Here is a 16,864-nt window from a genome sequence, read left to right as displayed (position 1 = left end):
TGACCTTGAGGCTGAAAACAAAACAAGCTTGATCAATCTTCTAAGCGTGGCAGTCGAATACGTATCCATTACTATCAACGCACTCAATATAAATGCTAATAAACTGACACGTGTCGATCAAGTTAGAAGGAATATTAAGATTTCCGAACAAAATTTCCGTGAGAACTATTATAAATTAGTTAACAAGTTCTGGAAAGTTTTACAAAGACTTGTACTTTTCAGTCTTATAACGCAGTCATATTTATGAAAAGGTTCCATATATTATATGTGCGGGTATTCGCATTTTCTAGTGAAAAAATAAATTACAACGAAAATTCGACATTAGATGAAAAGAGGAAAACTATCGGATTTTCTAGGAAACAACATTTTTGAGATCAGATGCATATTCATGATGCTTTACTTGCCGGCTAGATAAAGTAAAGTGGCCACATGCAGTGAGCGATTGGCAAGAAGATTAACAACACCTCACGGAAAAAGGGATTAACACGAAAATATCGTAATGACATTAGGTTCGGTTTTAAGGGGGAAAATAATTAAAGTACTTGCCGAAGGCGAAAGCATTGATTGAGTGTTGAAGAGAGTTGAGGAGGAAAAAAGGATTAAAATGTTTCGAGCAATTTGTAAGTAAATCGTCTAAGAATTGTAAACAAAACCGAAGCTATTGTAAAAACCAAAATTTAGTAGTACGCAGTTAATCACGAAAGGTACGAGATAGAAACGTAAAATCACAAAGGGCATCTTACGTAACAATGTGAAAAAAGTCAATGGCAATAGAGCGTCAGTCGTAGTAATAATAATAACCTCGGCATTTTTGGGCAACTTATGTATAAGGTGTCAAGGAATTTTTTTCTCTTTTTTCGTTTCTTTGGGATTCATTTCAATTTTCTTTTAATCAGATATGGGACTCGAAAGAAGTGCGAGAAGAACCCCAGCGCTTATATTATATATATAATTATGATCTAGATATATTACGTGTATGTGGATGTATACAAAATTCTAAATGAAGTCATAGAACTTCATCATCGGCTTAAGTCCGTCTCTTCATCTCATTCCATTGCATATTTTATAATATGAACAAAATTTTTTGATGAAATTTGATACACTCGTACGTGTTTTGCGTTAGGAGCGAACGGTATTGAAAGTAAATCGGATTGGATCATTTATTCGATCATTCAGCCTATTATAAAGGACTCGTTATTTACAAAAAATTATTTAATCTTTCTTCACAACAACCGTTGAAACATAGTAGGAGTAATGGTACATTGAATGAATGTTGAGAACTTGAATGGAATAAGATCATGCTTTGAACCTCTCCCATAAAGAGTGCTTATTAAAAATCAGCCTTTCTAAGACAACCAAACTTACATTTATATTTTATTACGACAAATAATGGTTTAGTGTATAAACTCAGTATAGCAAATTTGATGTACGTATAGGTACATTCCTCGGATTCGTCCTAATAAAAGATGTTGTATGAAAATTCAGCCTTTATATGGCCATAGAATATGACTTTCGATAGCATTCCTAAGAAGTATGATAGCATGTCATGAAGACAGTAGACCGAAGGTTTAATAGTCGATCTTGTCCAAAGAGAAGCATTTCACATGTAAATGTTGGCTCAACAATATGAACAGATTCACGTATTTCGATTTTTCGCATTAAAAGCCAACCATTCCTTCTGATTGTTTTAATTTATTTAATTAAAGCGATATTTGGTTGGTGCTTGAATTTAAAGCCGTCCATTCCATGAACCATGATTGTGCGGGCAAATACTTATGTCTTGCTAGGATTAATAAGCTAAGATCCCTACAGAAGTTATCGTGGAATTATTTACTTATTGCTTTAGCAAGCTTAGCTTAGCATTTGTTAACAATGCGGTAAAAACCATTTATGCCAGAAACAACATATATCTGCAGCTATGCTTAAAAGAAAAAAAAGGAAAATTCGTTGGTCGGTTAATCAAAAGAAATGCACAAGCAATGCGAAAAATGTAAATAAGCTACCAATTCTCACTCTCTACCAATTGCTTATTCACTAGCTACCAATTAGTCACTAACTAGCCATTAATTATTCACACATACGAGTCTGCAACCGGTTGTAAGGATCATCCAAATAAAAGATGAGCCGAATCTAACAAACCATATGTAAACTAAGTAAAACCTTTTGATTCCTGCAGATATATTTCTCATTCGACTCATATGTGAGATTTTAATATTAGTAGCGCAATAGTAATATAAAATCTCGTCCGCACTGAACCTTATTATTATTATTAATTATTACACCTAGTAGTTGAAAGTCGTTTCATTTTTAAGCCATTATTCTTTAAAATAATGAATTTCGATTCACTTAACATCAAGGATACGCCTGAGAGCAAAACAGCTTTCATGCTTTTAAGCCTACCCGTCGAATACTGAAGTATGTTAGTTTTGTCAATTTGTGTGTTGTATTTTAACGTCAGCATAAGATGATGTGGTAATGTTGCTATATCTGTATATCTGTCTGCTGATATTCTAACTTTCCCATTGAAAACAAGTGACGCCGGCTTTGAATATATTTGTTAGTGTAACGATTGCAAAAGTCAACTATAGAGTTTAAACAATGAATGTTTAAGCTTTTAAAGCATTTTTATAAAAATAATATGTACGCCGTGTCGTTCATAAATATCTAACGACTTAAAGAAGTACATAAAATATTTTAGGCAAGCGTTGGTGATTTTGTCCTTAGGCAAATAATGCTTTCTTACTATTTTTCCTTTATTTTTCTGTAAAGATTTATTTTTCCATTAATTTTTTTTTTCTAAATTTTCCTTTTCGTCTTTGCATTTTTTTTTGAACGCAATATAAAATCACTTATGCTCTCCGTACAGCACGTTAACAAACCCTGCATACACCGGCTTATTTTTTGTTTTTCTTTCCCTCTTAGAAATATTTTCCGATTTTGGCAATTTTACAGTCATTCACTAGGGTGGGAAAAAAAAAAAAATTCAGCTAACATGAAATTGGTTAAAAAGATAAGAAAAAATTCAGCAACAAAGCTTAAAACAACTATTTAGATGCTCTACCCACGCAAAATGTCATGATTTTTTTTTTTTTTATTTCCAAATGTGTCAATAGATGTGTTGGGATATTCTTTCATAGCGTATATGACATGAATACATTTGCTTGCAATCTTAAAAAAAAATTATTAAAAATATTTTACTTTACCACTTTTTTTAAATTCTATCAACAGATGGACAAACAATGGAGTGGGTGTGGCTTAATTGAATTTGAAATTTATGATATTCAAGAATATGGTTACATCATATTCCCTTTGCCTTGGGTTATTTAAGGTGTCATTTGGAAACGTTACGCACACACTTATATAGTTAACATACTTTTTGTCAGTCTTTAGCATTGCATATAAAAACCCGTTATTGAAATTTAATATCCTGCCAAAGTGAATGCTCACATCGCTGCTTGCTAAATGCATAAACACACGCACCCTCTAGCAACTATAATACAATGAAAAAATGGGACATCATTGAATAGTCTATCCTATGCTCCTATAAGGGCAGAAAGGTTGAAAACGTAAAAAAAAAATGAGGATAGACATTTGTATCGGGTTGAATCGAAAGTTTTTATACCCACCAAGCAAACTGTCATACATATATAAGAAAAAAAAAAAAAAAGAAAAAAAAAACCAATAAGAAGCCTATATTTGTTTGCGGATAAATCTGGTATACGCACCTGTATGTAGAATTGTTTTCGAGCGTTAATTTTTCTCAGTCTTTTTCACAAAAATCAGTTCAATAAAAGTGCCCCGGTTAGTGTAGTTCGACTTTTATAAAAACTTGGACCAAGCTCGGTTTAATTTAAACAATTTATTTGGAGGCCTAGTTTGATTGCTCACTAAGTTGAAGAACTCTGTGGAAGATCAATTGTTATGTTAACATATATCAAAGAAAAGTGAAGAATAAGTAGTAAAGAAAGAGTCAAAAGTCAAGTTTGTCATCGCAGCTAAAAAAAAGTCCCACATTGGATGGCAGTCTAATAATCAACTACATGAAGTTTCAGCAATCAATTTGATTACTTTGAAAATTGTCATATGTAGTTGACATTGGATTGCATTCTTTTCGAATGCAAGATGCAAGGTGAGTGAAATATAAGCCGTGGTAAAGGGCTGTTATTAGTTGATCAAGGAAATACATACATCTATGAATTTAAAATGCGGTAGACTTTTCAATAAAACCGATAGTCTGAGATGCCAGTGCTCTTTGAGTTTAGTCTGAGAATTTATTTCTCCGATTGACTTAATTATAATAACCATAATAAATGGACTTGACTAAACCACACATGTACCGGTAATCTCTTGCCATTTTTCTGATAAAACCGTTATGCCATTATTGTAGATCTTCTCGGATTTCTCTTCAAAAAACGAAAACCTAATGATTTCATAAATCTTCGATGAGAACATTGACATGCTGAGAGAGGTTAGTGGCACAGCATTTGAGATGGTTGATGAACATTTAATGCAAATTTTGTATCGATATCAATCTCAAGTCCCATGAATTAAGTCAGTCTCACTGAAGGAGTCTTTAAGGCTTTATTTAAAAAATGTTTCGATTGGCAAGCAAATCCCGCCCATTTTTAAACTTGATCTGTGACCAGTAATAAAGATGATGTGCTTGTAGCGTAATATAAAAATAAAATTTTATAAGACCGTGAATTGATTTTTGTTTACTTTGAATATTTCGGCTCAGGGCTTTTATTTAAAAATTCTATTCACTTTTCCATAAAAGTTAGATTTAACTTAATCTCAGAGAACAAAGTTTAATTATGCGTCGTACTCCCACAACTTGGTTAATTCACAGCGGGATTTTGAAGGTTAATAAAGAGATTGTCTGACGAGATGACTGACATGTTTCACGGTCTTACTGAATATCCATCTGCAATTGGAGCCCTTTTATTCGTTTTGATTTGATATGATATTAAAGAAGGCATCAGCTGGTAGAATAAGAGAGAACAAACTTTAAAACCTTTTCAAGTTTCTCCTTTATATTCGGTACTAGTATTGCGAACTTGTTCAAGTGAAAGAATGTACGTATATTTCTTACTTCTTCTTCTTCTTTTCACTCCACTTTGAAAGCTACTAATTCCGAATTGAAATTCACTTTCAAAAATTGTATTTCATTGAAAAGAAAACCTTCTTTTTTTTTAACCGTAACGAAAGCAATGTCTGTCTTAATATATTCCCCATTTTTCGTTTGTGTGTATAAAAAGCTGAACTTGTAATAAAGTGAAGTGCTCTTCGAAAATTGAATTTTTTTTTTTGCTAAAGCCAAATTCTTTCACATATTCATCTTTAACTGCGATAAAGTTATTCCAAGGTTTTTTTCGTGAAATTTTAGGGAATAGTTCATAGGAGTTTACTAACTGGAGTGTGATTTGTTAATTCTTCAAAAGATATTTGTCAGTTATTTACATTTATACAATTCTTTTCTTTAATTGCACATTTTTTCTTTAATTTTCCATTTCCTTTAGCTCATAACTCGTTATTATATTGCATGTCTGCAGAATTTAGTTTCATTTAATTTCATGTCATTCCTTAAGAAGCAATCAAGTTCAATAATTTAATACCAAATTGCGTCCGTTGTATCTCCAAATTGAGCCTTTTTAAAACATAATGTATAAGTAAACAAGTATCGACATTATAATCGGGCAAGGCCGATTATAAGATACCCTATATCACTTTGCCTAGTGCAGTTGTTGACTCGTCTTGGTAATGATACCTCAAAAACTACACATTATTTTCATGCAAACTCGCGCTGTTCACGAAAGCGGGCATATTGAAGAAAACCCGAAAAATCTCATGACGTCTTCCAAATTTAGCAAACTTAACTTACTTCTCAAATATTTTACGGCTTCCTTCATAAAAACTAGAAATTCGATTTCCTTCTGACATTAGCTCTTGGTTTTCAACGCAGCCCTCGTTCATGTTAGGATACTTATCTGATTTCTATTAATTTTTTCATTAAGTCGTTACTATAGAACAATTTGCGTTATAAAAAATTAAAAACTTTGCTGAACGGGTTAGTATTCATGCGAAATCTTCTATGGTGCGGAATCCAAGAAATAGATTTGTTTATGTCACATTACTATTATGGGTCAATTTTCATCATAACATATTAAAACTCAAACTGGTCTGCCCTATAAATAAAAAATTTGCCTGTAAATTCTTTTATAGGGTAGGATCCAAAAATAGGCGTGGGTGGTCCAACTTTTGTAGACTTAATTAATATTATGGGTTAATTTCCAATATAACATATTACAATTGGGATTTTCTGCTCTATAAACGATCAATTTTCATAAAAATCCTTTTATAGGATAGGATCCAAAACTAGGCCGAAATGGTTCAAATTTGTTACTGTTAAATTTCTTCACTTTAAATTATTACTGTGATCTGTCTTTCATCGTGAACGATTGAAAATTAAATTTTTTTGTCATATGAATTTCAGTTGTCGTTTATGAGAAAGGGCACAAGAAAGGGCGCCTCACCCGATCTAAATCAATCAATCAGGTCAATTAGAATGCCGAAATACTATTACTTAGCCACCTTTGCCAAGAAACTTTGAGAGTTGCAATTTTTTTCCTTATAACGATTTTTCGAAATAGGACGTTATATGCGGATTTATTGAAAAAGTGTTCCGATCCAAATCATTTTTAATAGCATTCGTCTTTGGGTCAAAGCGCGTCACTGTGCAAAATTTCATCAAAATAACAAAAAAACAAGACGGATAGACAGACAGACTAACCTAGATCCGGTTCAAAAGAAGGCTCGGAAACGCTCGGTACAATAAAATATGGGTCTATCTCAAGTCCATTTAAGTCTTGCATTTGTCCTCACACACTTAATATACCCTTGTAACAGGTATATAAAAATATAATGTTATATATCCTCTTCAAAAATGCAATACACTTACAAATCGTTTACAATTACAATTTTATAGTAAATAGGATTAGGCAGCGTTCGAAATTGTATTTTCCTGCGCAAAAAAATATTCTTATACCATAAATCACTTATGGTACACGGTATGTTAAGTTTGTGCGGATGTATGTAACATCCAAAAGGACTTAAGTCGACTCCACTTTTATATACTGATCAAAGTAATTTTCTGAATCGATATAGGTTTCTATGTCCACCTGATGTCTGATGCCATATATATTTGTGTTCAAGCTGCAGGTTGCAATTTTTGAGATATTTTGATGCAATTTGGTACATAGACGCACTTTGCCCCAAGGACGAACCCTATTGAATTTCGGTTCGCATTCGGTTCACTTTTCCGACCGTTCCCAAATATAATCCCATCTTTTCATAAGTTTTTTGTATTGGAAACAATTGCAATTTTCATAGTTTCTTGACAAAAGTCGGAGACCGTAATATTTATACACTAGTAATACTATTGTTATAGTCAAAATTGGTACGAAAAATTTGTTCCGGCAGAGCCTCCTCTTATATAAATGTTCGGGTAAGAAGATCTATTTTTCAATGCTTCATAGGGCAAATTGCTTCAAAGAAATCAACCGTCCCAAATTTGAATCACACGGGTCAATTTCTTGGACCACGATCCATATAAAAATAGTGGGCTCTTCAGAAAAAGGTATACTTCTTAATGATTTGTCCATAGTAGCAATTTAGCAAAACAATTAATGGTAGGAAATTTAGACCAGAGAGATTCATTTTTTAGACCCTAATATATACTTATTATGAAAAATCAACTCAAAGTCTTTTCTATTTGTTTATGGTGGAAACTGAAAAATTATACAATTTTTAAGAAGTAAATTAAGTTTGCCAAATTTGTATCGAGTCATCGAGTGATATTTTGGGCAAATAGGTACTTTCATGAATAGTATAGCTGCATGAAAATAATACATAATTTTTGCTACGTTATTAGCAAAACGAAAGTGAATCTAATAGTCGGTCTTGTCCGATTATAATCTCCTTACCGTATAAGTAAATTTGCCTATTTGTTAAATTATTCATTTAACGATCGATAATTATGTGTAATATATAATAACGCTTTATTTATAAATTTATTAAAGCAATAATCCACATATTGCACGTATTTAAGTATATCACTTTACACTTTGCCGTAAATAATACACAATTAAATTTATAAATCGCATTATAAATAAAACTCTTAGAGAAATTATATTTGCGTTGAATAACACTTTTTAATATCCGCCTGAATAAATAAATAACATATACATATATATATATATACATTGTGTTTTGTAAAGTAAAAAACCGAAAGTCTGTAAATTTTGTTTGAATCAAAATATATATACGGTTGGTTAACCTCAAGAACCCGATGTTAATGAGGAACTTTTCGAGATTCTCTCCGCAATAGTGACAATGGGTTGTGGTTGTGTGACTTGCTGCCAGTTACAATATTGGACTGCATTCAAGCGCTAGCTGATATAAGTTTCGTATGCCAATGGAGCGCCACACATTCTGCTCATAATAATCATTGCAGTAATACCGCTTTACTTTAAATTTTGTCCATTTTATATACAATTTTTTTTGGTTCGTATGAGATTAAAATTCATTACTAAGAACTGTCGTGTTTGTTATATACTTGTAATATGATTACTTAACATTATTGTATAATAATCCATTTATTATTATTATTGCCACTTGAAATGTTAACTGAATGCATTCTCGTATTTTCACTTGACCCAGACGTACGCATTAGTGTGGAAGACTATAAATTGTTAAGCAGGTGAGGAAAGTAGTGCTGAAGCAACTAAGCTGTTTTGATATACCATATGGTGCATGCAATCTTTTTCTTCCGCTCTCCCTCTCTGTACAGTTTATTGCAGTCGGATTAAATTGTTTTGAAAAAGGCATACAAAGCATGTCGGCTCAGATGATACCTGCTGAAAGTTGGTAGCATTGTGTTGAGTTAGCGTATCTTGTCGTTTCTTATTATTACTTTGAAGGCTTTGCGATTGCTTGCCAAGCAATGAGTTTAACATGAGTCTTAACATTTGTGTCTGGAATAAAATTTCATGTACGTATTGTTCGCTATATTGCGAAGGATTTATGACAAATCGTTGTTGAAAACATTGCAGAAGAAGTGATGCGAAGAATTCAAAGAGGCCGAGAACTGGCAGCTGACTTGCTCAGTTCTGGCTCATTCTCATCGCCTTTGGTCGACCAAAGTAGGGACAAAATTAAAAAGTCGCTGATTGCAAATATTCTCAGAGGGATGGCGAAATCGTGCTCTGGCTCATTGTCAACGGCTTCTGCTGACGGACAATCATCTTGGGGAGGTTTAGGTTTATTCATAACATTCTGATGAATAGTTTGCAGCAGAAATAGTTCAACTTTATACGTCTTTACTTCAATAAACTCTGAAATTATTTCAAGAGCCCTTTAAGACGAATTTAAAAACTTTATTATCCGGGGACTCATGATCTAAGTGCTTTTTGATAAGACATCCCGTTTTAGTATATATATTGAACTCACCCCAACTAAAGTAAGATCCACGTTAGTATTTTTTAAAAGCTGGTTAAGGGAATTCAAGGATTCGTACACTACTAAATGGCATTATGACCTTGATCGGAACAACACTGGTAGTTCCCATGCAAGCGTGGCTCATTTTTCTACTTTTGCACGTGAATAATAGTAAATATAGAAAATTGCTGCCTTCTATCTTTCATAATTTATGAATATTATGAATACAATAAGCAAATAGTCACAAATTTTTGCTTAGAGAGCGAATTCGTATATACTGTGGGCATATGCTGTGAGGACCAAAGTCGGAGCTCGCGTTCTAGTCGATATTTGCAAGTAGCCTAAGGACAGAATAAATACCTTTAGTTACGATCATTAAAAAAGAAACGGGGAATACAATTAAACGATATGATCTCTAAGTCATTTCAATTCTGGTCATCGTCAAGAGCTCACGTACGCCTTGGTTTAAAAGACTCGTAAATATGAATATAAATTTTTATGCTAAAGTTAATCCGATTTGGATAAATGGTTAGGAAGTTTAATTTGTCATATAAAATAGAGACATCACGATCATAATGAAGTGTTTATTTGACATAAGGAAAATAAGTGCCTGTGTGATTAGATCATCTGTTAGGATAAAGTTATCTTACACGCGTTTCCCCGGATTTGCGCGGTTCAAGAACAACTATAACATTTCCTATAAAGGCCACTGGACTAACTGTTGAGAATACCACATCCGTTAGGTGATAGATAGTACATTTGTAGTAATTTTGATAAAAATATATAAACAAATGGAGATATATAATTGTATTATTACAGCGTTTTGCCACATTTTCCATACTAACCTGTGTTCAAGAGCTTCCAATCGGTCTGCTAAAGTTGAAATCAATAGCTTCATGCTTGTGGCGAGGAGAATGTTTACAACACATATTACACTGGCAGACAAATGGATAGACAGATGGACGGACGGACGGACTTGCTTAAGAATATATATATATACAAGATCAAGAATATATATTTTGTTTGGGTTCTCTGAAGTTTGCTTCTGTGTGTTACAAACATTTTGACAAATTGTATATCCCCTCAACGTTCGGATATTACAGTAAAATATAATAAATACATGCGGAAAAATTACCTATCATTTTGTATTCCTAGTATCTAGTATTATTCCTTAAAATGATTGCTGTCCAAGATAACAGCCTTAAAAGGAATATAAATTAGTTATTTATTTGGAATTTAAAGATTTCCAAAAAATTGTTGCTTATCGTCACTAAACATAAAGACTTGTAGTAGTTACCTTCTTTTTTTTTGCAATCTCATATGCGTAAATGTTTTGCTATTCCTTTTTCTGTGTTCTGAATATGTACTGGAGCTATTAACTATTATACTACATTTTGTAGGATTTGTATATAGGAGATAAAGTGGTTACACTTTCTAAGCAAAAGTACTTAGATGATCATAATGATATGATTTTGTAAACATGATGGTGAAAAGCGATTACTTTCGTAGTGAGTGAATGCTATAACTTGTACGTGTTGACAATTGTAACAAATTGACTAACAACTGTTAACATTTTGGGTAATAACGTCCAGTCATGCATGTAAGCCTTTAATCCTTAAAAAGTAGTGTTTGTATTAATTGAAAAATTATACGAAAGACGAACATTTACAGATATAATTATCGTTATTATTGAAGTTTTCAAACCATTTATTGCAAGCTTTGCAGATGATCATGCTAATAGGTAGAAGAGTTATATTATAGGCAAAATAAATCAAAAAGTTTCATCCATCTTGGAATAAATTGTAAGTAGTCTTCATTTCCAATAATACGTAAAATTTGTGGGATATGCGTGCGTCGCGGTTGGCCGAGTGAAACTACTTTTGCACCTTGAACTTCTGCTTGGTGAACATTCAGAATTACGTAAAACTTTTGCTTGATCTATAACGTAGATTATAAGATACGCACACTCACGCGCACAAACACACCCATGTACACAGAGACACAGTTAAAATTCTTTAATCCTTATGAGCCTACTTATCAGCTACTGAGGACATTTTCTTTACAGATCGGATGATCAGATGATAGTCGCAAAAGATTAAAGAGAGAGAGAGAGAGAGAGAGAGAGAGGGAGAGAAAGAAAGAGAAGCAAGAAATCCATGGGCCCGTTTTCGTTTCCGTTTGAGAGCACGCTTCCTTTACGGACGATGAACAGGAAGCACTATGGATAGAGAAGTTCGCGAGCTTGTTGATAGTTTTTGTTTTAAATGTTAGTCACTCAGAGCATGCTACTTATAGGGGGTGGACTTAGATCAGGAAGGATCTTACGTGGAGACGTGGGATACCAAGATCCCGTTCACGGCACCTGGATGTAAAGTAAAAATATATAATCTGTTCCTGTTTTGATTTTCAACAGAAGGCAACAAACTCATGAATTTATCGAATTAGAAATTATCATCGTCCAATTTTCTTTTTAAATCTGTGCAGCCCTGTTGTAGTCAATTTGAACGATATTGACTATCAAATTTTTTTGGCCTTATGTAGATAAGGTGTGTGCATGCTATAGCACAAGTGTTAGTGATGACTTGCTTTGCTTTTACTGTTAATTTGGTTAATAGTGTTCGACTTCATCGTTGTTAAATATACTCACGTAAACATTTATCAGGTTTCAAAGCAATTTAAACACTTAATTATGTGCGTGTCTGTGCGTGCATAGGTGCTTCTATGTACGTGAAGTTCAAAGATGTTAATGCAAAACTTATATGGCAAATTTTTTTTTTTTTTTTTTATTTTGTGGACCATGAGAAGCAACAAACAATCATTAGGTAAATTGTCTCTCTTTTGGTTATTAGCAAATTTTCTCTGGGTTATTTAGTAAATTAAGCAATTTGAATTCGAAACACGCACGCATTCACATATATGCAAGCAAACATGATTAAATGAAGTCAATATACATAAGAGCTACGAATAGTAGGCTGTTTGTTTTTGCTACCAAATTATTGAAGAAAGTCAAAAGACAAATGAAAATTCATATGCCCCATGATATCATGAATAAGTATATTTAGCAACTCGAATCGTTTGTGTTAACTGCTGATAATGATTATTAATCTCCCACAGATTTGCGAGTATATGAATGTACGTCCGCAGGAATCAAACGGTTTTATTCTTTGGAACTTTTTCATAGAAATATTTCTAAGGGCTTTTTTTGTTTAAGATTGTGCTTTCAAAGGTCTAGATGAACGATTTCAAATTTATTCCAGAAGACAACAGATATAATCTTCTCGAATGGCATTACGGTAAATTCGACTAGGAAGCGTTCATTCGGAATACGATTTTATGCCTCTACTCGTTTGTGACACATGTGTGTCTCATCAGATTGCATGATAAATCCTCCCATGCGTTTTCAAATCGATTGAACGACTCCTCACATAAAAACTTCTCATGTTTCATTTGTCGATTTTCCGTTCTTAACTGTTTGTGCACAAAGCATAAATATGGCAAACCTAACTGCTCGGGAAAACATTTATTAGGTTCAAACGTTGTCCTGGGTTTGTGTTGGGTTCGTTACATACGCGGTTGTCATTTAATCTACACCTATAATAAATTATGAATGGAATGACACAATTAAAATGATGCCACAGTTTACTACGAGAAGGACTCCTGCACTACATTCCATTTCGATCAGCTGTTTTGTTGTTCACTAGTTATTGATTTTTCCTGCAATGAATTCCATTTTATAAAATGTATTTTATAAAATGTATACACAACATAAATTTAAGAATCATTTGGCATTATGTCAGAAAAGTATAGGGAAAGCTCAAAATTTTTGATTAATTACTAAGTTTTATATTATCTTTACCTACAACAAAATACTTGTATTAATACTGCAACTGGCCCTCCAAGAACTTACCTAAGCATTATCCGTAATCGTTGCGAAATTCTTCTCTTAATTTCCTTTTATGAGAAGTCATAATATCGAATCGGGAAAACAAAGCAATAAAAGCAATCATCTCTGGCTCGTATGTTGAAGATATTCGACTGGATGATTTTTCGTAGGAAATATCTTCACACGCATGATTAGCTTGTAGAAAATAGAATCTTTTCGTGATCAGGCGAAGCAACGGCTCGCCTTACAACACCAGTGATTACTTCCAAGTACGTCTTTTTTCGCTTTGTCAATATTTATAGGCCACACATCTAAGGGCACGTAAGGGTATGTTAAGCTAGGGGAAATGCATAGAAGTCTGATAAATCTACGAGGATCCGATCGAGATAATTCGAATTCTGTAGTTTTTTATGTCCATGACATATTAATCGCAATTCTTAGATTGCGAGTCCTCCTGTAACACTTCTTATGACATTTACAAAAGCATATATTTGGAAACCCTTACAAGAAACTTGAAGGGTTTGGAAACCAACAAGAGTTTGGAAACCAACAAGAAACTTGTTAAATACTCGAACAAAAATGAAATGGAGTTTTATATGAGCTTTAGTTCAGTTCAGCCTTATCCCATATAAGGCGAGCAAATCTGTTCTTATGCGATAGATAGGAACCACTGCAGAAACCGAAAAAAATATCCAGAAACTTCAGATATAATAAATTATTTTTCACAACATATTAAAAAAAGGTCTCCCTTAGAAAATACGTCCAAGCTGTATGAAGTAGTGAGAAAGTGCTTTTTGAATAAAATAAGTGATTATATGAAAACTCTCAATATCTACTTAACTTAAGGGATTCGTGCTAGTTCAAAACTCACCTATTCTCCCTCTCTCTCTCTCTATCTCTATCTCTCTCTATCTCTATCTCTTTTTTTCCGTTTCTATCTCTATCTCTATACATGCATCGCATAAATTTGGAACGCATTGGTCTTGTTGAGTTAAATGACTTTATACCCGGGCCGTTCCATAATATGATAAAAAAATCTTGTATTTTATGACAAATATTTTTTTATATAAATTATTGTATACTAATATAATATTGTATGGAGGTAATGACTCCACTTTCCGATTGTTAGTGCACTCATTATAAAATACTTTTACTCTTGTTAATGTCATAGCGAAGAGCATTGCGTGCTGCTATTGAATTTTGCGGATTTCAATAAAATAAATCTTAAGAAGGTAGTGTAGGAGAGAGCGGATCTGCCTAGCCGCTTTGAAGTTCCTAAGGGGGCGAATGATAACGTCCAGATTAGTGCTGGATTGCCTTTAAACACTGAATGAGCTAGGAAGGAACAATGATATGCACCCCATTTGACTGCCTGGACATTCGGATGTTGAGAACAACGAAAGAGCTGCCTGTCTAGCTAACAGAGGAGCCAAAAGCGGTATTGGCAGATCCTGAACCGTTCTGTGGCGTACCAAGAAACCACATTAAAAGGCTGGTATCGCAATGGTCGCAAAATAACGCGGACTGCCGATGGAAGCAATGTGCAGGACAACGGCAGGCAAAAAGATTCATAAATTTTCTTGAACTAAGAAGAAGCGACCTACGTTTAGTCATGGACTTCTACATGGGCCATAATTGGATAGTCAAGCATGCGCGTCCAATTCACTAGATATAAATAAATATATAAATAAATTTGAGAAAATCAAACGTTTATTTTTTTGGTGTAGGTTGCTTGTTCTTCATCCATTTTGGTTTAGGTTGCTTGTTCCCCCATGTATCATCAGCAAAACATTGATATCTTTGATACAGATTCATGTAGATTCAGCCAAGGGACGAGTCCTATGATATTCTATGTGAATGTGAGGCCATCTGCAGGATCAGACACCTATTGTTTGGCGAGCTTTTTACTACGCCGGTCCAAAGAAGGTGGCATAAAAATTTTACAACTGGATGGCTAGGAGTATGGGCGAGAAAAACAGAGCTTCTAGGTTGCGGTACGTCTTGCCTACCTAATTAATATTAATAATCTGAACATAAAAGAACCTGTTCACATTGAACTTTTTTTATTCAACGCAGCAAGCCATCTGAAAAAGTAATACGAAAAAAAAATCATCCGACTAAATATAATTCGTTCGTTTCTTTCTTCGTTTTTCACCTGTGTCTGAGCACTAGATTAAATCTGACGCAATCAAAATTTGAACAGTCGATTTGTTGACGTCGCAATAGAAAACTTTGAATTTCGCAATCGCATTAATTGCGGTAAGAAAAAAATTCTTTCACATCGTGCATAATGGTCGGGAAATCGTCTGTGTCAGCTTTGCAGGAATATTGTGCAAAAAATAAAATATCCGCTCCTACTTACGAATGGATTGATTCTGAGAGGGGTTCCTTTGTATGTAGGGTTAAGCTGATGGATGTTGAAGTCGATGGCAACGGACGTTCGAAAAGCGACGCAAAACACTTAGCTGCTTTTAATATAATTAAGAAACTGCGTTTACAGGGTCCCGATATTGATGAGTTCTCGGAAATTGACCAAACGGAAACGTCAAATGAAGATAAGATTGCAATGCTGAGGGATTATTGTGTTCAGCATCAACATCCATTGCCGACATTTGAGATGATACAAGATGGTGGTACACCGAATTCCCCAGAATTTATTGTGCTCTGCTCCTTAGCGTCTATTAGAAGGTTTGGTAAATCTACAAAGAAGAAAGACGCTCGTCAAAAGGCCGCTTTAGCCTTGCTAGCGTTGATAAAAAACGTAAGTTGTTTGATGTTATCAACATAAACTTTCTTTTGTGACATTTATTTTAAATAGCGCGGCACGGAATCTCTCGATCACGACATGCGACTAATTTCGCTGGATGATACAATGGAGGACGTTGAAGGTGAACGTTATCTCAAATTTAAAGCTTATCGGGAACTCACCGAATCCCTATTAGGTGGTGAAACTCCAGGCGTACCACTTTCTGAACGTCACAATTACTTTACAAAATTCCATAAATGTTTGAAAGCCGAAGCCAACAATATATTGTCAAAGGATTACGATTCTGATCAAGCAAAGGTTACCGAACTTTTTAAGGCGCTTAAAATTACTCCTAAAATAACAAAAACGCCAGCTTTAGATACATTCGAGTTAATGGTATCTATTGAACTTAACTGTGAATACGATGTATATCTTGCTAATCTCGAAAGTAAAATTTATGGAGACGTTTTGCGTTATTTTGAAATCATGTTGAACTAATTCTATAACTGCGTTATGTTCAAACCTTATCTAACATAAATAATTGCATATCATAGCGATCTACTTAATATTTCTTTAGAATTCTTTCAATAAACTTGTGTTATGGATTTAACTGCAGGTTACTTAACTTAAAAAAAAATATTTATCGCTTCGTCTTAATTAAATAGCTTTAAATAGTTTTTAAAGTATGTGGAACAATAGACAGAGAAAGCAATAACTTACAGAGATAGAGGTAGCGTTGA

The 16,864-nt window shown here is 33.7% G+C and overlaps 1 protein-coding gene across 1 annotated transcript; it reads left to right on the top strand.

The window, feature by feature from the left end:
* The first annotated feature begins 15,668 nt into the window (after positions 1-15,668).
* LOC119643823 lies at positions 15,669-16,622 on the top strand. Its single transcript, XM_038043331.1, has 2 exons — positions 15,669-16,139; positions 16,197-16,622. The coding sequence occupies exons 1-2, from the start codon at positions 15,669-15,671 to the stop codon at positions 16,620-16,622; spliced, it is 897 nt and encodes a 298-aa protein (XP_037899259.1).
* The last annotated feature ends 242 nt before the right edge of the window (positions 16,623-16,864 follow it).

Source organism: Glossina fuscipes, unplaced genomic scaffold, assembly GCF_014805625.2.
Source record: "Glossina fuscipes isolate IAEA_lab_2018 unplaced genomic scaffold, Yale_Gfus_2 64429, whole genome shotgun sequence".
NCBI lineage: Eukaryota > Metazoa > Arthropoda > Insecta > Diptera > Glossinidae > Glossina > Glossina fuscipes.
Note: the sequence above shows the minus strand (reverse complement) of the source record. Positions and strands in the feature narration are given on the sequence as shown.